Source organism: Lissotriton vulgaris, chromosome 10 (assembly GCF_964263255.1).
Source record: "Lissotriton vulgaris chromosome 10, aLisVul1.2, whole genome shotgun sequence".
Taxonomy (NCBI): Eukaryota; Metazoa; Chordata; class Amphibia; order Caudata; family Salamandridae; genus Lissotriton; species Lissotriton vulgaris.
In genome coordinates this window covers 261,613,983-261,636,986 of record NC_141698.1, presented here as the reverse complement: position 1 = coordinate 261,636,986, position 23,004 = coordinate 261,613,983, and the positions used below count along the sequence as shown (strand labels likewise).

The following is a 23,004-nucleotide window of genomic DNA, read 5'->3' as shown; positions in this document are numbered from 1 at the left end:
CAAGTGGACTGTACCTCAGTCACTGCACGATCCACATAATAGATTAGTTTTATTGCCTTAAAAATAAAAATATACTTAGAATGTTTCTGAGTGTACTAACCAGCTTCAGAGCAGTAACAGCAGGAATCCCCTGATGCTTCAACCAGGATCTGACCCTGCAGGGAAACAGAGAGAGGCTCATAAGGCACACAATCCTTTCATGCTCAGGTGAGCATTAGAATGTGGGAATACATTGCGCCCTCCGGACTGGTGGAGACCCATCAACTTCTAAAGCTATTCTCCAGTTTCAAAAGTACAAACATTCAGAAGATATAGCTAGTGGTATACTGGTGTACCTAGGAGATTCCTAACAAGCTAAAGCCTATGAGGAGCCAACATTGATGGGGAAGATCATGAGGGGCAATGAATGTAGCAAGAACTGGGAACACAAGACAGAGAACACAGGAGGCAGTAACAAAGGAAGAAACTAATCTTATTGGCAGCGGGTTGGTACTTCCCTGAGAACGATGCACCTGAGCCATATTATAATTCTGTCCGGAGGACTTACCAGACATGCACAAAATGCTAACACCCAGCAACCAACACTGCAAACCACTTGGCAGAGGTAAACCAGGACACATACGACAAATATGGAGATATTGTTGGAAGGTTCCAAGATGTTCCCTTCCTACATAGCAAGTCTGTTGGGTAAACCAAATCTCACCAAACCCTTTCATCTACACCTATTCAGGCCAGTGAGCGCTCACTTGCAGAGAACATACACCAGAAAAACCCATAGCTACAGAATAGCCTTCTAAAGCCATTTCACATTAACTTTTCATGTAGGTGTGCGTCCAGAACTAATTTTTGGTGAGAGCTGTTTCAAGTGCCTGGGGGGTATGTTATACCTTTTCCATATTCCAAATTCTGAAAATGCACTTGTGCAGTCGTTTCTTACATTACTTTACCAGACTTCCCCTACTATTTTCCCCATTTCCAATCCCTCCTTACCTCTGGACATGCCACAGTGGAGAAAGGGCAGTATTGAGAGCACTGGACAGTTAAGTTGGGTAGACACTGGCACACTTGGCACTGACCAGACCGCCAGCGTTCACCAATGCTGTGTGTCCTTCCTTGGTAATCACAAGCCTCACACTGCTCTGTTTGACACCTGTGAGGAGGGGAAGAAAATGGTAATGAGGAACAGAACATATTAAAAAGTGGAGCCTTATAAGAGTAACTTGTTTCGGGGCAATGAATTATGTTCTCAGTAATTAGTTCTAATATTCTGGTTTGGTCTCATATACTTCATACAGCCACTGTTATTGCAATTATTGAAAGTTGATGCTACTACTAGATCACTTGGTACACTATTCAGTAACTCAATTCAATAACACTTTATTTCTTACAATAAAATCATAAAAGATTTTAAAATAAAATCACATAACAATCTCTAGTCCAACACAATTTTAAAAATCATTATATTACTACAACTTAATTCCAAAGTAATTATAAATGTCATAGTAAAATAGTATTCCTACATTTGTTTACATGTTTCAAGAAAGATACTGTTGACCTCGTAACATGTTCATTGTCTAGGAGTTGCAACAAGAAAAATGCAGGACGACTTTGTCTTAGACAGAGTAGCCTTAATATTGGTAAAATCCACTTCCTTCTTTGCATTACATAAAATTTGCAAAATAAGAGTACATTCTTTGTTGATTGCTGAGACATATCATCACATGGGCAATTGCTCAAGATTTTACACCAATCATTTATAATGGGAAAACGTATTAATCGATGGTATATCCCAGGTCTAAAGCGGGTCAGTACAAATCTTTCATGACCACCTAAAATATTTTTACGGTAGGGCTGGATACCTTAAGTGGTCAATATCAGTTGGTTAGAATGTACAGTTGGCTTAGTAATTTCTACTGAAATTCTATTTGCTTCCATCAATGTCATACATTTTCTTTTAGAATCTTTTCTGGTAACAAAAGTTATAGAACCAGGATCTTCATAATATTCTGGATGCCCAGGGTCATTCATAAAATCTTTTAAATATTTTAACCATGTGATATTAAAAACCCACTGAAGCTTAAGACTATCTTTTATAATGTCCCTGTCAAAAGTAGTTTTTGTATAAGTCCAAATCCTATCCCACAAAACGACCGGTTGGATTTTTATTAAGTCTGGTGATATATACGATATCCCCAATTTCAAGTAACATATATAGGTAGAGGTGCTGCATGGAACAGCCAACAAAAATCTTTAAAAGTATTCTCGATCGACTGCAGGGGCGGAGGGTCACAATAGCCACACACACCTGCACCATATATGACACTAGTAACACATTTTGCCTGATATATGTGTAGCAAATCTACAGGGGGTCTTTTTCCCAATTTACTTGGAAAGTTAGCTAGGGCGGCTGTAGCTTTAAAAAATGCTAGCTTCCTAGCTTTAACTGCCTGGGATCATGTAACCTTCTGGTCAAAGAGAATACCTAATTAGGATATGTCTTGGTAAATTCAACCTTTTTATCATTTATATAAATGTTTCTACATTTTGTGCTGCCTCTCCCACACGACATAATAAAAGTTTTTGAAATATTAACTCTAAGAACGAGGTTTTGCATATACACAGTAAAACCTTTTAGCACCCTTTGGAGCCCCAGTTGCGTACGGGCCATCAGTACGGCTTCATCCGCAAACAAAAAGGCGGGCGAATATCAATTTACAGCAGGTCCTGACACTGATCCATCAAGGCTTGACCCAGTCCTTTAGTGTAAAGTATAAATAAAAAAGGTGCCAGGACACAGCCCTGTCTTAGCCCCCTCCCCACATGGAATGATGCAGTGCATTCGCCCTTAGGGGACCCTTGCTTTCGCCTCACAGTAAAGCTGTCTCGAAAAATGTACAAGCGGGGCTTCCACACCCATATCGGCTAATATGTTCCATAATTTGTTGTGTACTACGCAGTCAAAGGCTGCAGTTAAATCTACGAATGCCAGGTATAATCTGCCCTGTTTAGCCAGTGTATATTTCCCCAGTAAGATATTTCAATGTGATCCCTACTAAAGCACTATTCAGTAACAAACATCAAAACACCAGAGTGAGGCATGGTGGCAATAAAATAAAGATATTTTGCCTTAAAATACAGTGGTTTTGGCATAGGTGACAACAGCAGTCTTTAAAGAAATCATGGTATGTCTTAATTTCAGAAAAATTTATGTGGCTGATGAACAGGGGCTAGCCACATTTTGTTACAGGCCAGTCATACCATAAAAACCCACTTATGGTACACACAACAAGAGTTGAGCTCAATTAAAAGTCAGCCTTACCTGCGAGCTTTGCGATAGATGCCTCTGCATTGTTTCCCGTTGCCATATTTGCTGGGATTGTTTGGGCTTCGAAAGGACCACTGAATGCTTTGAACACCACAGGGTCCCAAGCACTCACCCCAGGATGACCAGGTTGACCAGCCACAGTGAACTGAAAATCAACAAATAATCAACATTGATGAAGCCATCGAGAAAACATCGGCACTTACCTCTCACAAGTCATCTTAAGTTGGGGAGAGTGTGATATTGTGAGAAGTGAACACATAAGCATAGAAGATGAGAGCAGATAAGGAGCATCACATGCATCTATTTCACCATTAATATTAACTTATTCAACATCACAGAAAATTCCAGACCTCTTTTTTTTAACTTTTCCACTATGTTTATGTTTCAGACCACAAGGAATTTGGGTACCACTACACTTCCAGCACGTATACTGAAGGCCAGATGCAAGTGCATACTATACTTTCTTTAGAGCAATTATTTATTGCATTGCCCAAAAGTAAAATCCTTTTGGGCTACATATTATAGTAATTTCTATGGAAACATCGACCCCTCCGGAAATTATAGAATATTTCCATACTATGTGGTACAGTGGAGATATGTGTATGTTTACATTCCTCTTTCTCCTACTGTGCCTACATGTAATAGGTTAGAAAACCTGCAAAAAATACAAAACCAGTGGAATTTTATTTCCTTGCGTATTCTCATCGTTATATTCAGAAAACTCACAAATATCACACAAGCCCAACATCAGAAGGATTCATGGGGCCTCATTTATGAACAGTGATGCATCGCTGCGTGAAAACAGCGATGCGTCACTTTTCACTGCGCACTCCTTACGACATTCCTGATGCGTCATATTTAATGTGTGACGCATCATGTCGCAAGGAGTTACAGATACGTCAGTATTTCTGACGTATCTGTAAGCGCAAAAGTGACGCATTGCTGGAGTGTGTCACAAAAAGTGACGCAACTCCAGCAATGCGTCCTTTCACATGGGGAAAGCCCAATGTGAAAGGGCTTGCGTCAGTCTTACGCCTGCTGTGAGGCAGGCGCAAGATTTTGACGCAACAGCGTCCTAAAAGTGACGCAGTGAAATCTCATAGATTTCCCTGCGTCACTATTACGAGGCTATTTGCGGGGGAACGCCCCTCTGCATACATTATACCTGACGCAGGTATAATGTGGCGCAGGGGTTTAAAAAGTGACGCATCTACCTAGATGCGTCACTTTTTAAATATGGCGCAACGAGGTGCATTTTTTACACCGCTGGTGCGTCACAAAAAGTGACGCACCGGCGGCGCAAAACTGACGCAAGGCCTTCATAAATAAGGCCCATGGTTTCTTAAAAATTGTAAACAGGAGGAGGCGTAGCCAGGCAAGATAGCCGAGTGGATGTGATGCACAACGGCTCTGCCTCCACAGCACCTTTCTGAGGCACCAAGAAGCCGAAAAATCACAGCAAAGCAGGAAAACGAGGAATACCTGCATAAGGAAAAAAGTAGCGACAAAGTCAGATGCTGATGCCAACATTAACCACTAGATTTGAGCTGAGGGAGGAGGAAGCGGCACAGAACAGGATGGTGATGGCAGGCCGCTTCACTTCAGTGTGAAAGAGAGCAGATGGGCCGAAGGAAGCTCACCCCAGAGGCAAAGAGAGAAAAAGTGCCATGTCTTAAGCAGAGGGATGCCCCCCTACATGATGATCGACTCACCAGACTCCACAGCGTAAGGCAAGGCATTGGCGGAGGAACGGTGAGCGGAGACTGCAGGAGACAGGGAGCAGCCGCACGTCACTGGGGTACTTGACCAGATATGTGCTGCGTGCCGGCTCGCAGGAAGAGCACAGCGGATACTGCAAGGGAAAGAACAGTGTGGCGGCTAGTGCAACAAAGATGCCTACACTGGTCAGATGAACTAGTCCAGGCAGGGAAAATCTGCATCACTAACTGACCACGCCTGACTTTAAAATGTCATCCACGGGACATTAGGCAATGCAGCTGCCTGAGGGGAAAGCAACACCTTCACCTACACATCATGCTGAGAGGGCCTCATGGGAAAATACAGACTTAAGAGAATATGGACACACACATATGGTTTATAGTCTCTCAACTGTTGTGGCACACTACGGTACATGGACCAGTTAAGGAGTTCTGATGGAAGCTTATCCTGTTCAAGGTAAAATAAGCCATTCTATAAGTTGCCTATAAAAAAGACGCAATTACCTTCCAGGCTTATTCCTGCTCCCTCTACCAAGACCTAGCGCTATTAAAGGCAGGCAAAGGCACGACAATGTCGACCGAGTGCTCCACTTGATTGAAATGGTATCGAACTTCCAAATTCCAGCAATCCTGTTGGGGCTGGATGCAGAGAAGGTGTTCAATAGAGTGGAATGGTCCTTTCTCTTCCAGACGTTGCAGAGATTTGGCTTTGGTGAAGCAGCAATTAGAATGGTAAAGGCAAACTACACCCAACTGGGTTCTAGAGTAGTGAATAACTGGGTTAGTTCTAATATGTTCCCCCTAAGCAGAGGGACAAGATAGGGATGTCAACTTTCCCCGTTGGTATTTGCCCTAAACTTAGAACCGCTAGCTGCACAGATCAGATCGTCACAGGAGATCCATGGAATTAGGTTTGGATCTATTGAGCACAAGATCTCATTATTTGCAGACGACATCCTGCTGATGCCATCCTCCCCTCAAACCTCCTTGACAGCCTTTATGAAGGACCAGCAGATATTTAAAGAAGTAAGAGGCTTCTGTGTAAATGCGAACAAATCCTCCCTTTTAAATCTTACACTTTCAGAAAAAGAACTAGAATCCCTAATTACTGATTTCCTGTTCCAAAGGACCAGTATCACTTACTTAGGAATAAAAAAAATCACAGCACGGCTGGAAGGTCTGTTTAGAGCGAACTATCTGACCCTACTTTACCAGTTGCAGCAAGACCACCTTAAATGGTGGAAGCCACACTACCTTTCCTGGCTAGGTTGCATCCATGTGTTTAAAATGACCGTGCTTCCAAAATTACTGTACCTATTCCATCCCTCCCCATCGCTTTAGAGAGCGATTTCTTACCCAAATTACATACACTAATTACACGTTATATATGGCAGAGCGGCAGGGCTCGATTGTCCTTCACGCCGCTCAGGAAACCCTAAAGTACCCGATTTTTACCTATACTACAAAGCAGCACAGTTAAGGGTGATAACGGAGTGGTCATTAATAGAAACTTGTAAACACTGGCTGCACATGGATGGGGCCATAGTGGGAAGGTCCACCTGGGACTTGCTTTGGAAGGCAAGGAAATACCGCCCCGTAACGCATATCTTAGCACACCAACCAAGACTACCCTCAAAATATGGGATGCGCTCATGGGGACAGCAGAGTGGACGTCTTTTCCCTCACCACTTACGCCGATCCATTTCAATCAGGAATTCCCATCAGCGTACCAGCTGAGATCTTTCGACAAATGGCATAGGAGGGGCTGTTTGACAATATATGATCTCTTTCACAATTACGCTATATTAACCTTTGAAAATTGCCAGTGTGATTTCAATCTTTGCCCTTCCGAGTATTATCACTACCTCCATCTCAAGCATTGGTTCCTACAACCAGAGGTGAGAGAGGCAGCTACTCCCGAGCTCCCCCCGATAGAGAGCTTTGTCAAAAGGGCAGGGTCTTTGAAGGGTGATAGTTCTTTTTTGTATGCCTTACTGTTCTCTACACTGCACTCCCCACAACCGAGGCATGTGAATTTTTTGGAACACACGTTAAGGACCGAGATTACCGAGAACCAATGAAAGACATTTTGGAGAGATATAGCAAAGAATAGCCATTCTTTGGGTATGAGAGAGGCACACTATGAGATACTTTACAACTGGTATCTTCACATTGCAAGATTACAAGATAAAAAAAAAAATCAGAAGTTCTCTGATTTGTGCTGGAGAGGCTTGCAGCTTATTAGGAGATTTTTGACACATATGGTGAGACTGTACTATGATTTGCTCCTTCTGTACAGAGATACTAGCCCAGATCAGAGAAATGTTGGGGTACCCAGTACCAGGCACTCCCTAAATTGCTCTACTGGGCTTGAGGGACGAGGGTTTAGAGAACCAGACTAAAGGGGATCAGGCAGTGATGTGGGCGTGTCTAGGGGCTGCTAAACTAGCTATAGCAGCAGCATGGAAGAAGAAAGATGCCCCAGCTCTGACTCAATGGCATTCCTGACTATGGAGGACGCTCATGATGGAGAGAATGCCAGATATCTTTTGAGCCAATTTTAAACTTTTGAGATGTGCTGGGGCATTTTCTTGACAACGTGTACCCCTACGGTTAGAGCATTATATCTCTTCCAGTTCTAAACCAGGAGCAGCATACTCAGGATACTCCCAAAAGTAAACCGAACACACCTACTTAAGTAGACTTCCCATGACACAAAATCTTGCTTCACTGTGAAGAGTCCTCCATAAGATCCTTTCCTTTCCTCACTGCTGGCACTCCCTTCCTTCCCTTTTCATACTTATGCCTCTTTTTGATCCCTTTTCTTTTCTTTTTCACTTCACCTAGCTACTGTTGGCTGGGATGAATGAGTTAGGGTGGGTGAAGGGACGGGTGCTGTTCAGGGCATTTAGGACCTTTCTCAAGAGAGAGGCGTTTGAAATGTTTAGATATAATGTTTGACCTTTTCCCAGTTAGAAAAGTGCTAGACTTCTTCTATTGTTTTACCATGACTAATAGGAAATACCTGAAATGCTGATACTCGATATATGATGATACAACGCATGTTATTACAACGCATGCTTTTACATCGCATTTTTTACAACGCAAAAACTTTTACAACGCATGTATTTACAACGCATGTTTTTACAACGCAGGTACCTTTACAACGCATACCATTACAACGTAAGTATTGGTAAATATATATTAATTTTATAATCGTAAATTAATTGAAAAAAATATAATTTAATGTAATTTAATTTAATTTCAATTCATTTAATTAATTTAATTTAAATTTAATTTTAATTTATTTTTACCCTGTACCCCTGTACCCCAAAAACCCAAAACTGACCCTCAACCCCAAAAATACCCCTTTACCCAAAAACCCCAAACTGACCCTGAACCCCAAAAATACCCCTTTACCCAAAAACCCCAAACTGACCCTGAACCCCAAAAATACCCCTTTACCCAAAAACTAAAAACTGGCCCTGAACCCCAAAAATACCCCTTTATCCAAAAACTAAAAACTGACCCTGAACCCTAAAAATACCCCTTTACCCAAAAACTAAAAACTGACCCTGAACCCCAAAAATACCCCTTTACCCAAAAACTCAAAACTGACCCTGAACCCCAAAAATACCCCTTTACCCAAAAACTAAAAACTGACCCTGAACCCCAAAAATACCCCTTTACCCAAAAACTAAAAACTGACCCTGAACCCCAAAAATACCCCTTTACCCAAAAACCCAAAACTGACCCTGAACCCTAAAAATACCCCTTTACCCCAAACATATAACATTTAATATATAATTATATACTTACCAATACTTACGATGTAATGGTATGCGTTGTAAAGGTACCTGCGTTGTAAAAACATGCGTTGTAAATACATGCGTTGTAAAAGTTTTTGCGTTGTAAAAGTTCCGTTGTAATGGTATGTCGTTGTAAAAGTTGCGTTGTAAGTGATGTTTCCCGCTGATACTATATGAAGATTCTGACAATGTTCAATAAAAATAAATTTGAAAAAAAAGAAATTGTAACCTCTTTTTGGCCAATACTGTGGGCCAGAATTGTAGACATTCTGGTTATTTTTGAAAAAAGGATTTAAGGGAAAATATTGATGCTTAATTACCACACTCTAAAATACTTTCTGTCATGGCTAACCAGGAAAGTGAGAAATGCTTAAAAATCTAGGTTTCATTTTTTGTAGGGAACATCCAAATACTTCACAGCAAGTAACTATAAATCAAATCAAATCTGATTTGACCTATAAACTGGGGTAAGACTTTTTATTTGAAAAAACAAGGACATTGAGTTTCTAATGGGAGAGAGGAGGGTCAAGGTGTCAAGAATAGAAGGGGAAAGAGGAGGATTGCTCCTTTAGGACCAAGGGCCCTCACACACCCCAAGGGTGTCATGCTTCCTCATCGGGTCGCTTCTCGTTGGGCCAGCGTTACAATGCCCAATGGGCCCCAGAGGATGGCTCTTTGCAGGAGGTATTTTCTTTTTGGCAATGTGAGATGGATGGGGTGGAGAGGCGTGCGGTTTAAGAAGTATGAGTAGATGTGGAGGAAGCGTGAGATAAAAATAACTACAGGAATCCCAAAACGTTATTAGCTGGGTTCCTATGTTATGGTTAAATAAAGAAGATTAAAAAGTCAAAGCGAGAGAAGGTTCTGGACCTCTCAAGATAGTGTATGTGAAGTGAGAAGGGTCACCATGTTTCATCCCTTTCAAGGTCCAAAGGATCTTGGCATTTCATCAGTACCAGGAGATTCTTGCCTACTCATGTAGGGATGGTGAAGGTGTGTGTCTATGTAATACCATACCCTAAGATACGGGGGCCTTATGTATCAAAAAAGGTTTTGCTATTCTCAAATTGCAATTTTTAGCGAAAAGCAATTAGAGAATCACAAAAGGCAATGTATGTAGGATTTGCTAAAAATGTTGTGAAGCCTGCATATTCCTTATTTGTGAATCGCAAATTGAGATTCGCAAATAAGGAATACCTTCCCATTCATTCCTATGGGCTAGGAGGCCCATAGGAATGAATGGGAAGACATTCTCAATTTGCGATTACCAATTAGAGAATCGCAAATTGAGAATGCAATTTCAAGGTTGTAAGGGTGCCAAAAGGACAACCTGTTGCACCCCGTGAAATATGGATCTGTGCACATTTTGCGCACATACATGACCCAAGGGTATGTATGTGCAACATATGGCACTTTTAAAAAATCAAAAAAGTGCTTTTTTTAATGAAAATCGCAAATCACCACCAACTTAAAGTTGGTGGTAATTTGCAATTCCTTAAGGCCAAATAGCACATTTCTGGTGCTTTCAACATTGCATTTAAGGAGTCGCAAAATACAGAATCACAAGTTTTGCGATGGCCTTTTGGGATGATACATCCCAAAAGGCTTTCTTCCATTCACAAACGGGCAGATTCTGAGAATCTGCCCGTTTGCAAACAGGAAAAAGGCTTGATACATATGGCCCTATATTTGTAATGTTGCATAACTTATAGTGACATACAGAGTACCTTCTGGATGAACCTAATAGGGTGGCCTAATCATCCCTGTTGTTATTGCTAGGACGGTTGCACACTGGAGTACCTAGGAGCAGTAGGTGATGCTCTGTTTGCTGGCTGACCTACCCCACTTCCTGCCGTCACAGGAAAACTTTTTAAATCTGTACCATTTTCTCTACTGTACGAATAGTTTATGGCTGAGAGTCTCATGTACCTTATAACTCCTACGTGTAAAACTAAATTCGTTTTTGGAGGAAAAGAAATTATGAAAATATGGGGTAGAGGTATCATTCTCGATATGAGCTGGTGCTGAACTCCATCAAAGTCAAAACAAGTAATTGAATGAATGAAATTGAATGAAAGGGGTTCTTGTAAAGCGCATGGCTACCCGGGAATGTCCCAGCGCTGATCAATCATCATAAAAGAACAGGGATTAAAGGATTAAGGAAAGAGACAAGTCTTCAAATGCTTCCGGAAAACGAGATGGTTCGGTTCTCTACGAAGGTGCAATGGGAGGGCATTCCAAAGTTTGGGAGCATTGTGCGAAAAGACCCTGCCCTCACCCCTAGCCTTCCTGATTCTGGGACCTATGGCTAGGTAAAGTGAGTGTGAGCGAAGATTTCTGGAGGCTTTATGAGGACGAATCAGGGCTTTCATGATGGGAGGACTATTCCCTTCTAGGGATTTATGAACAATACATAATGCCTTGAAATGGACTCTTTGTTGGACCGAGAGCCAGTTTTGCAGCGCAGCGGTGACTGGTACCAAACAACATTCTTGCAGCCGCATTCTGGAGAATCTGCAGCCTCTTAATCACCGGATTTGGTGACCCCAAATAAAGAGCATTTTCGCTGAAAATGGAAGCAAAGGAAGTACTTTCCGAATAATTTTCAGCAAGCCAAAGCAAGAAGCCGTGGTTTTTCTAGCTTGTTTTGAAAGTGAGGTCTTGATCTAACCATATGCCGAGACTTTTTATTTCTGGTTTAGGGACTGGGTGAGGTACCATGCAAGCTGGCCACAGCGAGTTGATGTTAGAACTGCCCTGATTTCCCAGCAACATCAAGTTGGTTTTGTCCCTGTTTAGCTTCAGATGGGAAAGGCTTATCCATTTGACCACTTCCTCTAAGCAAGAGTGGAGATCATTGAGCAACTGATTAGGTTGATTCAACGCTACGACCAGCTGCGTATCATCGGCATATGATACAATATGAATCCCGAAGCGGGCAACAATGTCTGCTAAGGAAGACATATAAACATTGAAGAGAGTGGGGCTCAGGGAGGAGCCCTGAGGGACACCACACTTCAATGGAATAGGGTCTGAGATGACATCATCTTCGAACACTTGATAGGATCTTCCTTCAAGAAAGGATTGCAGCCAGTTGAGTGCGCGGCCTGACACACCGACGTTCCTGAGACGTTGGATCAGGATTTGATGGTTCACCGTGTCGAAGGCCACTCTGAGGTCAAGGAGAATGATGGCAGAAGTACCTCCTTGATCAAGAATCTTTCTTGATTCCTCTACTACCGCCATTAGCACAGTTTTGTTTCCTTGACTAGGACGGAAACCAGTTTGAGATGGGTGGAGCAAATTGTGGGATTCAAGAAATGTGGAGAGGGAACTGTTGACATATTTTTCTGCAATTTTACTTACTCCCGGAAGGAGCGAGATGGGTCGGTAATTGGTAAAGTCCGTGGGATCCAAGTGAGGTTTTTTAATAAGTGCTCTGACCATCGCTTTTTTCCATTCAGGGGGGACCAAACCGGAAGAGAGGGAGGTATTGATTATGGCGAGAATGGTAGGGGGGATAAAGGGTGATAACATTTTCAAAATATGAAATGGTGCCGGATCGAGAGGTGATCCACTTTTTACCGAGGCTAGGATGGGTGAGAGTGAGTTCAGTGTTAGGGGCATAAAAGCCTACAAGCGGGGGCGTTCTCTGCTGAACGTGTCTTTTCGACCGATGTGACGGGATTAGTGTCTTTAGCAGGAAAGAGTTTGAGGATGTTCTGAACTTTGGCAAAGAAGAATTGCGCCACATTGTTGCATCAGAGCCCTGAGGAATCAGGAATCGTGGGTGGATCTGGGACTCATATTAATTCATAATAATCAAACAGATATCTGTGAGGGATCACTAGCTTAAGCTTGGTGGATTGGCATAAAAATCAAGGCCTTTATTAGATAAAATTCAATGTAGTACATGAACTACCAAACCAAATTAGCATTACAGTTAAGAACAAATAGATTACCATTAAAAAACAATTACTTAAAAAGAACATTTAACTATCAAAATGGCACAAAAATAAGGTTAATCTGATGTTTGTAGAGATCATAATGTATTACAAATGTGATGAGAAATTGTTATTCAAAACAAATGTTTTGGAAGTAAAGACCTGAACATCCTTTGTCCATGTGGAGCCATTGGTGCCTTTGTATTCAGCCTCTACCTTTTTCAGCGCTATTAGAGTTTCAGTTCCAGAGTTTGGCAAAAACATATCCCAGAATTCTTTCCACTACAAAAACTCAAAATGACTACCTATAGTTCTGGGGCCAAGTTGAACATAGTCCAGGATATTTTGGTGCACTCTGTGCTAGGGAGTCACACGTCCTAGTGCTCTCGCTCAGAGTCAGTTACAATGTCAAGTAACATTCTTCCCCTGTCACCACTATGCTCACATAGTTAAGAGATTCTCAAAAGGGCATTACCATGAAGTGAGAAGGAAAAGATTCTCTCCATCCTTCCTTCGGGTATATTGTAACATAAGGTTAGAATTAAGACCAGTTACTAGACATTGAAAGCCCCAAACAACTCTTATGATAGGCCATCTGCAGTGACAGGAGGAATGACAGCCCTTCTCCCCTGGATGTCTACCCTAGTTATGGCACTCCTCTACTATGAGCACCCACTAATAGGCTAGGTGGCCCACTTTGGTCCCCATATGTATATTCCTAGGGTTGTGTAGGTGATTCCAAACACACTGCAAACAGAGAAAAATGCCATGGCAATTAGCTGTGAGGCCCCTGAGGTCTCTCAGGCCTCTGGACATTTTCAGGGTGGGTTATTACAACCTCTATCTGCAGGCACCCTTCTTCCAACCTCATTTGTGCCACCTAGGGTGCGCAGCTAGAGACTGGCATTTCAAATCAGGGCCTCAAGTCTGACACAGTCCACTTTCCTGGCATTCCATAACTTCTTAAGTTGGCACACAGCCCAAACCCTTAAGGGATTTATTCATTGTATGTTCCATGCAGGGCTCCGACGTATAGACTCCAGCCTTCCCTCTTTCAAATTTCAACTGGAAAAGATGTCCTGCTCCGCAGTCACAAGAAGAGATGAGTCGCCTTAGATCTCATAGCAGCTTTATCAGTCCCTGAGATGCAATGCAAAGTAGAAGACACTGCATCGAAGTCCTTTACCAGGCACCTCAAGTAGGCCTTTCTTTATATTCTTCTGTTCCAGTCTGTTCTCTGCTTTGTGAGTGCTGTGTAACAACTATAAAAGGTTCAAATTTGAAGTGATTGGGATACTCTCCTAAACAAATCTAGCTGGAATCCCTGTGTATTATTTTCCTATATTTCACTGCACTATTACCCAATGGGAAACATCCTTTACCCGGATGCGTAACTCCATGTGCCAGTACCCCGCATTTTTTACACCGCAAAATCTTTTACAATGCAGGGCTTAACACCGCAAACTATTGCAACGCATTCCCCAAAGTGAAGCCCCAGTGGAGTTAGAATAGTAAATTGTGTTGTAAAAGGGAATGTGTTGTAATGGATTGCGTTGTGAAGCCTTGCCTTGTAAAATATTTTGCGGTGAAAAAACTGCAGGGTAATGGCACGGGGAGAAAAAGTCTGCGGGTTAAGTGTCCTATTGCTACCTAATTCCCCAGGTGATCATTTTATTGCAAACAATACCACAGAGTTCTGCATGCTACAAAATAAAAGCAAAATAAAAGATCTGAGCTGCCCTCTATTCAAACCCCTCCCAAAGCCGTCCCTCTTTGGCCCCCATATGATGAAGAAAAAATCTCACCATTCTGGGTATATCTGCTAACTCCTATGAGGTGAGAGAATCATCTCTATGAGACAACTTACATCAAAAGGAGGCATGTGTCATTTGTCCCTATTATCTGTTTTACCTGTCTCCCTCTCTTGCAGGAGGAAATTTGAATAGCTATGAATATTTGTGAATCCCAGAGGGCTCTGACACAGTAAGTGGACTAAACGTACCAGTGCAGACCTGTAGCTTAAACACACAAATGTGACAACTTTATAAAAGTCACCTCTGCACTGTACATAATAATAAATATCTATTGCTAATAATGGTTTTTATTTTATTTAAAAAACTATAATTTAAATGATATTCCTACTTATTTCCTATCTGAAACATTGCATATAAGGACTTAACCTTTTTTAAACATAAGCAAGTTCACGGCTTACATTTCTGGTATAGGCGCTAAAAAGTTTAATTTAATTCGTCAAGGCCCTGCTGCAGCTGCCTTACACAGTGCTAAATCTGCCATTTATATGCAGAATAATACAGAAAAACATGCTGTATGATTTTTCTTAAGCTCATTTTGTAGGGTCTGCTACAAATGAGAGTATGGAACATTTCTCTGAAGACTCACAATTTGAATTAGATGTTTAGGCAGCCTGGGCCAATTGTGAACCTTTTAAAGCTTACATATATAAATAGCAAATAGTCCTGCAGTTTTGATGGATTTGGTTGGACAGAAGAGCTTCAAATGGCACAGTATTTCATATTTGCTTCATAAATAGTCTTATTGAAGTCCTAAAGTGGTGTTCCAAAGGCTACACGACATTTATCTAAAATGGAATGTCTTCACCTCATGAAATGAGCTAACACTTCTTTATAATTACACAATTCCACCCTTATTTGGAAATATTCTTTGGAGGAGTGGCTTCATAAAATACATATGAATGTAGTATACTTGTGATAACTACACTCAGCTACCAACATAGGTCTGTTACAAAATATTCTCTTTAAAAAGTTGAAATTGTCTCCTGAATGCTCTCCTAAAATGTTTCATCTGACTACTTTCAGAAGCTCACCAAGCAGATTTTTTCAAGTACCCCCGATTGCCTACTGTCAGCCTTTTTTGGATATTTCTACCAAATAACATTGCCTTTAAATCTTCTCAGACTTGAGTAAAATGTTCATGTATGCATGGAGCTCATTTATTCTTAGTCCATCAAAAATAAAGGAATGTGTGCTCCTATTTGTAAGTTAATTACCGCTGCCTTTAAATCGTGCAAACTCAACATTAATGCAAACAGGCTTGTCAATCTGCTATCAAAAGAACCATTTCTTGACCTATCCATTCCTGCCAATCTTCATCCTTTTTCGCTGCTCTCATTTCACACCAAGGTCGCCAAAAGAAGAGTCAACATATAGCTCACGGAGACCATCCCTAACCTTCTCTTAAATCACGCTCATCTGGTTTCTGATCATTGCATGGTAAGGAGGTCACACTTATTGCAGTTCATAAAGAGCTGTATGTGATTTTGAACTAAAGCAGAGTGGCACCCCTCAATCTCTTTGACTTGTCTGCCACCTTTGTTGTGCCTGTCACTCTATTCTGATAGACAAACTGTGAAGGAGCGAAGGCGGGCCGCGTGAATATAGGGGTAGCACTTAGCAAGGTGACAGGACAAGGTAAATACCAGGCTACTCAAAGCATATATATGTGACACAGAAATACAGAGGCGATTCAAAAAAGGGGGTGCGATGAACAGAGTGTCTGAATTAAGCAGACCACTCTTACCCAGTCCAAAGATCAGGGCTTGATCCATCACCGTTATTTATCTCACTGCACCATCCCAGCTCAGAACCTGGCTATATGCAAATCAGTCTGTCCCTGGCCCAGTTTATCATGGGAACAAGGCAGACTAAACTACCAAGCCAATTCTTCACCAGAAAGGAGACAAGCTACCGGGGACCGGTTTCTGGCATTTCAGCCGTCTTCGGCCCGGCTTGCTTGAATCCTGATGGTGCAGTGAGAAAGGGACTCATGTCTGAGTATACCCTGCCACACCTATAGTGGCCAAAAACGATTCAAAAAAGGGGGTGGTGATGAACAGAGTGTCTGAATTAAGCAGACCACTCTTACCCAGTCCAAAGATCAGGGCTTGATCCATCACCGTTATTTATCTCACTGCACCATCCCAGCTCAGAACCTGGCTATATGCAAATCAGTCTGTCCCTGGCCCAGTGCATCATGGGAACAGGGCAGACTAAACTACCAAGCCAATTCTTCACCAGAAAGGAGACAAGCTACCGGGGACCGGTTTCTGGCATTTCAGCCGTCTTCGGCCCGGCTTGCTTGAATCCTGATGGTGCAGTGAGAAAGGGACTCATGTCTGAGTATACCATGCCACACCTATAGTGGCCAAAAACGATTCAAAAAAGGGGGTGGTGATGAACAGAGTGTCTGAATTAAGCAGACCACTCTTACCCAGTCCAAAGATCAGGGCTTGATCCATCACCGTTATTTATCTCACTGCACCATCCCAGCTCAGAACCTGGCTATATGCAAATCAGTCTGTCCCTGGCCCAGTGCATCATGGGAACAGGGCAGACTAAACTACCAAGCCAATTCTTCACCAGAAAGGAGACAAGCTACCGGGGACCGGTTTCTGGCATTTCAGCCGTCTTCGGCCCGGCTTGCTTGAATCCTGATGGTGCAGTGAGAAAGGGACTCATGTCTGAGTATACCCTGCCACACCTATAGTGGCCAAAAACGATTCAAAAAAGGGGGTGGTGATGAACAGAGTGTCTGAATTAAGCAGACCAGGAACAGACTAATTTGCATATAGCCAGGTTCTGAACTGGGATGGTGCAGTGTGCTAAAAAACGGTGTTGGATCTAGCCCTGATCTCTTGACTAGGTGAGAGTATTCTGCTTAATTCAGAAACTCTGTCCATCACCACCCCTTGTTTTTAAATATTTTGTCCACCCTAAGCGTGGAAGGGTATACTCAGATGTGAGTCCCTTGCTCATTGCACCATCAGGATTCAAGCAAGCCGGGCCGACGACGGCTGAAATGCCAGAAACCGGTCCCCGGAAGCTTGTTTCCTTCCCAGTGTAAGAATTGGCTTGGTAGTTTGGTTTGCCCTGTTCCCATCATGCACTGGGACAGGAACAGACTAATTTGCATGTAGCCAGGTTCTGAACTGGGATGGTGCAGTGAGCTAAAAAACGGTGTTGGATCTAGCCCTGATCTCTTGACTGGGTGAGAGTATTCTGCTTAATTCAGAAACTCTGTCCATCACCACCCCTTGTTTTTAAATATTTTGTCCACCCTAAGCGTGGAAGGGTATACTCAGATGTGAGTCCCTTGCTCATTGCACCATCAGGATTCAAGCAAGCCGGGCCGACGACGGCTGAAATGCCAGAAACCGGTCCCCGGAAGCTTGTTTCCTTCCCAGTGTAAGAATTGGCTTGGTAGTTGGGTTTGCCCTGTTCCCATCATGCACTGGGACAGGAACAGACTAATTTGCATATAGCCAGGTTCTGAACTGGGATGGTGCAGTGAGCTAAAAAACGGTGTTGGATCTAGCCCTGATCTCTTGACTGGGTATGAGTATTCTGCTTAATTCAGAAACTCTGTCCATCACCACCCCTTGTTTTTAAACAGAAATACAGAGGGCAGGAGAAAGACGAGAACAAGATTTGATCAAAGTAAAGGATTTACTTAAAAATTATAAGAGGTCTCTTAGTAGCTTCGGGAACACCCTTTGGACTGACACCAACAGAGTGCTCCTAATATGAGCCCTGCAGTGAAGTTATTGTTGGGCCTGCTGTATTAATCAGTGCAAGGTGCATCTAGGCTGACAACAAAGACATATAATCCAAAGGACCTGGGTGCAACTACAGAACGGAGAACAAGCTAGAGTTCGCACTGTAAACGAATCAGTGGACCCAATATGGAAACCAACAGCAAACCAGAGTGGAAAGAATAACCTGAATACAAGACAGACAAGAAGAAAGAAGGCAGGGAAAAACCAAGACAACGATTTATAAATCAGAGCTTCAGAATATAAGAGCAGGAATACTGGAATCAAGAGCAGGCAGTACCCAGCAGGGACTGAAACAAATAATGCCCTGCTGGTACATGGAAACTGGAATTAGGATTCAGAACAAGGATTTCAAGAACACAGTCAGAACCGTAACTCAGAACAAAAACGTAGGAGCTCCCATTAACAACAGTTAAACAACGAATTCTGAATGCTGAGCTCAGTTATAAATCCGTACTCCCAGCTTACAGCCACACAGGGTGACTGGAACTCTATCAGATGTGGGCTAGCTGTAGCACAGTGCAGGTGAGAGCAGCTAAACCCTCCTCCACCCCTCTGTATGAAAGAGTGCACTGAAGTTCCAGAAAGCAACTATTGGGCAGACCAAAAATCCAGCGTTGGACATGGATCGGATCTTGTTTCTGAACATGGCAGGAACTCATGCAAGAGAGCACATGGCGTACTAGAAACGGTAAGACAGATTCCAGGTATAGCAATATTCATCAAAAGGCTCATCTCCAGCTCTCACTGTCGGGTGAGGCATACAGGTCCCAAAATGCTTTAGTGGTTGGAAAGAAAACCCTGAAATGGACTCTGCAGTTGATTTGATTTCCAAAAGGATGTGTACATTTTTTGAAGAAACATTGAAGTGCAGCACAGGTTCCAAACAAGTAGTCATAACAAAAGCAGGCTCACGGAAGGGTTTTAAGAAGTGCCACTGATGGCAGGATTGAAAAATATTGACGCAAGCTGCATTGAAAGGGAAGGACTTGAAACGGTTCACGTCTTTTTAATAGGGCGGAGTCAATCAATCACCATGCCTCCATTCATATCTTTGTTTAAATCCTGAGGATGTGGCATTCTGCAAGGGTCTTCACTGAGTCACACACTTTTCAGTCTTTATGTGCCTCCTTTAGCTAAGTTAATACAGGGCGATATGCAAATGACACAAATTATCCTTAGACTAAATAGACATAATGCCAGTGCTCAAATAACATTTCTACAAGATTAAGCACCATCAAATTGCCAACAATTACATTTGGATAAAACCAAAGTTTTGATCATGGAAGGCTGTTCAAAGCCCTGGATATCTAACTGGCAGAAAGATGCCCTTCGCCAGTGTCCTACTCCAGTAATTGTTGTTGTAAGGAAACAGGCTTTTTACATGTTCCCATCACTTTTTGTCCTCAGACTACTAGCTGCTGGTTTTTCAACTTTGAGAGTGCGCTGAGGCCTACTAATCAGACCACAATGTCAGTGTTCTGATCCTCTGCGAAAGGTATGTTGAATTAGATGTCCCCAACTCGCAAGTACTGTTTTACATATAAGTCCCTAATGTACTGTACCCAGGCCACCGAGGGCATGTAAAAAAGAGTGTCCAACCAGCGCGGCAGCACTGTTTGTGCTGCTTAGTGTGTGACAAAGTACAAAATGGCTCCCAGCCTGCCACTGTAGACTGGAAAGACAGTGTTTACACTGCAAGTTCGAGTTTGCCATTACCATTAATGGCAAAGCCACCCCCTCCTAAACAGTATATGTAGGTCTCCCCTAAGGAAGGTCTATAGAGACCAATGACAGGGAGCTGTATATTATACAGATAGACATATAGGTTTAAATATAGCTTAGGAGCAAAATCCCTAGGGTTGTCATTTTGCTGAGGAAGGTTAGTAACCCCATTGCCTAACAGAGGGTTACAGGCTGGCATCCCAGCCTGGCTAACTTCTGAATGGGACTACCTAACTGGGTATTGTAAGGTATTACATTAATCGTGGCAATAAATCTGACTTGATGCCCAAGTCGAGATTTATGCCACTGTTAAAGTTAAGCAACTTTTACGAACGTTGCAAACCAGTGCCATGGCTAGTCCAGTGGCCTCACAAAGGCCTTGGCACACAGACAGCTTTCTGCCTGCCTAGGGAGATATGTGAACAATTCCCAGGCTCTGGGACAAAGTGCTGAGTTAGGTGTGACCTCCTCTCCAAGAAAGGCTGCTCAGGTAAGTAAGTAAGTTTATTGCTTGATTAATTAAAATCTTAGCAGTACACACATCAGTAAAAATTTATAAAAGGATACATATATGTGACATCATTTCATATTGTCTTAAAAAAAACCAACGTGATGGATATGCATTAAAATCGACCAATTTTCGGGTTAAAATGACATACAGTTTGTTTGTGATGAAGGTATAAAATTTAAGGAAGAAGTAAGGGTGAGTCCCCGTCTGGGGGTGACGCCAGTGTCCGTAGTTCTAATAGTCTATTGTGTGGTTGTGGACGACTGCCTCAGGGTCGGAACGTAGTGGAAGTCAAAGAGAATTGCCGGATAAAAGAGCTTGGGTGAGCGCAACTGTGCTCAGGCTGCGGCGAGAAGCTTTATTTGGCCAGTTTTCATGTAGCGGACGAAGCTGCAGGTTAGTTTAACGTTGGCCCCGCTGAAGCACGCCTTCACTGCCTGTCTGCACGTCCGGATATGCATTTCATTTAGATGCGGTTTTAGCAGTTCTCTCCTCTCCCGGTCTAGGAACTTACATATGCATAGGAGATGCAGCATATCTTCTTTAGTTTCGCCACATAGTCTGCATTGTGTAGATGTGAATATTCGTTTCCAGGGGGGCAAATGTGGTTTGACAGGAAGGATGCCCATCCTCAGGGCCAAGAAGCCTTCTTTTAAAGGCCCGGAAAAGCTGGTACCGAAGTACGGTTGTGGTGAGCATTTTGGATAGCTTTGTATCACGAACCAGCTATGGGCCCTCTTATTTAGACATTCTTTATCATTTGCGGTGGAGACGAGCTTTGTTGACTTATTCACCAGGTCTTTTACGGTCTTGAATGGGAGTCCTGACTCCCATATATTCTCCAGGGCTAACAAGCTGATCCCTGATTGGAGGTAGTCTTTGGCCGGTGAGGCATGTTTCCTTGAGATTTCCTTCCATAGGAATGAGTTCAGCGAGCCCGCCTCTGCACTCTTTATTTTATACCAGTTCTTTACATACGCGGCCTTCCTGCTTATTCTCTGGTTTACTATTCCAAATTCGAGGCGTAGTTGGGCTGGGGAGGTGTATTTAGGAAGCTTGAAGATTATTCTTAAAGCTTTAGCAACCGTTTTATTGAGGGTTTCTTCGTCCGACCCTCGCAAGGCCTCGCTGCCGTATGTGAGCGTGGGCAGCAGCTTTGCGCGAAGCACTTCAAGCAGCGGGAGCAGGTTTGGTCCTGCTATTTTGCTTTTAAGATTTTTCAGGGTGATTGCTAAGATGGTTCCTCGTCTCTGAATCACCTCTTTTTGTTGGTCATATGTCCCATTCTTATCAAAGATAATTCCTAGATATTTATAGTTGTGGACAACTTCAAGTACTCTCTCACCCAGCTGCCATTTCAGTCGCTTTTTTGGGTTGCGCTGGTTTAGCACCATTATTTTTTACTTTTCTAAGTTGATTTCTAACCCGTTTTTTGAGGCGTGGTTGTTCGTAGTATGGAGCAGGTGTTGTAAGTCGACTGGGGTTTGGCTGATTAAAATCAGGTCGTCGGCGTACAGTAAATTTGAGAGAGGGAGGCCTCCCAGGTTTGGTGCATGATGGTTACAATTATCTAGGTCAGTTGAAAGATCAGCCACGAAGAGGTTAAACAGAGTAGGGGCCAAAACGCACCCCTGCTTTAAGCCTCTGGAGGTTGGGATCCGCCTGGATACGATTGTACCACTCCCCAGTTTTATTTGGACCCATGTATCTGAATGTAGTAGGATGAGTTGATTCAGAAGTGCTTGAGGAATTTCCCATCGTACTAGCTTTGACCATAGCTTTCCTCGATCTATGCTGTCAAAGGCAGCTTTGTAATCGATGAAACAGACAAATAATGGTTTTCTTGCTGCTTTTGTCGAATCGGCTAAAAGGGAAAAAGCCAGGATGTTTGTGGTGGTCCCCAGGTTTTCCTGGAAGCCTGTTTGGTTAATTGGAATTAAGGCCTTTTCCCTTGCCCATTCCCGGAGGTCGGCTAGAATAAGTCCCGCGTAGTACTTGGCCTCAATGTCAATGAGGGCGATGAGCCTGTATTTTTTTGGTTCACTTTTACAGCCTTTTTTATAGATAGGCGAGAGGATTGAGCCTTTCCAGGATTCTGGGATTGTTCCTGTTGTAGTAATGTTGCCAAAGAGCTTTAGTAATGAGCCAGACCAATACTTTTGATCTTGTTTGTATAACAATGGGGGCAAGCCGTTTGGCCCGGGGGCACCCTCTTGGTGGCTGTGCTGTATTCTGTCCTCGATCGTTTTTAGGGAGGAACTAGGTGGTAGATTGTTCCTATAAAAGGTGGGCCGAGATAGATCAGCATAGAACTCAGCTGATTTTTGCAAGTTGCTTTGGGGGCCTACATTGAAGTAGTGTTGCAGATAGGTTGTCCAAACGTCC

The 23,004-nt window shown here is 42.8% G+C and overlaps 1 protein-coding gene across 1 annotated transcript in view; it reads right to left on the bottom strand.

The window, feature by feature from the left end:
- LOC147685082 (SCO-spondin-like) overlaps positions 1-23,004 on the bottom strand; it is a 1,395,910-nt gene that overhangs the window by 1,096,536 nt on the left and 276,370 nt on the right. The window contains exons 25-27 of the mRNA XM_086939757.1: positions 3,320-3,470; positions 991-1,150; positions 101-155 (exon numbers count right to left, since the gene is read on the bottom strand). Coding sequence (XP_086795883.1) covers positions 101-155; positions 991-1,150; positions 3,320-3,470 — 366 coding nt within the window. The remainder of the gene's footprint in view (positions 1-100; positions 156-990; positions 1,151-3,319; positions 3,471-23,004) is intronic.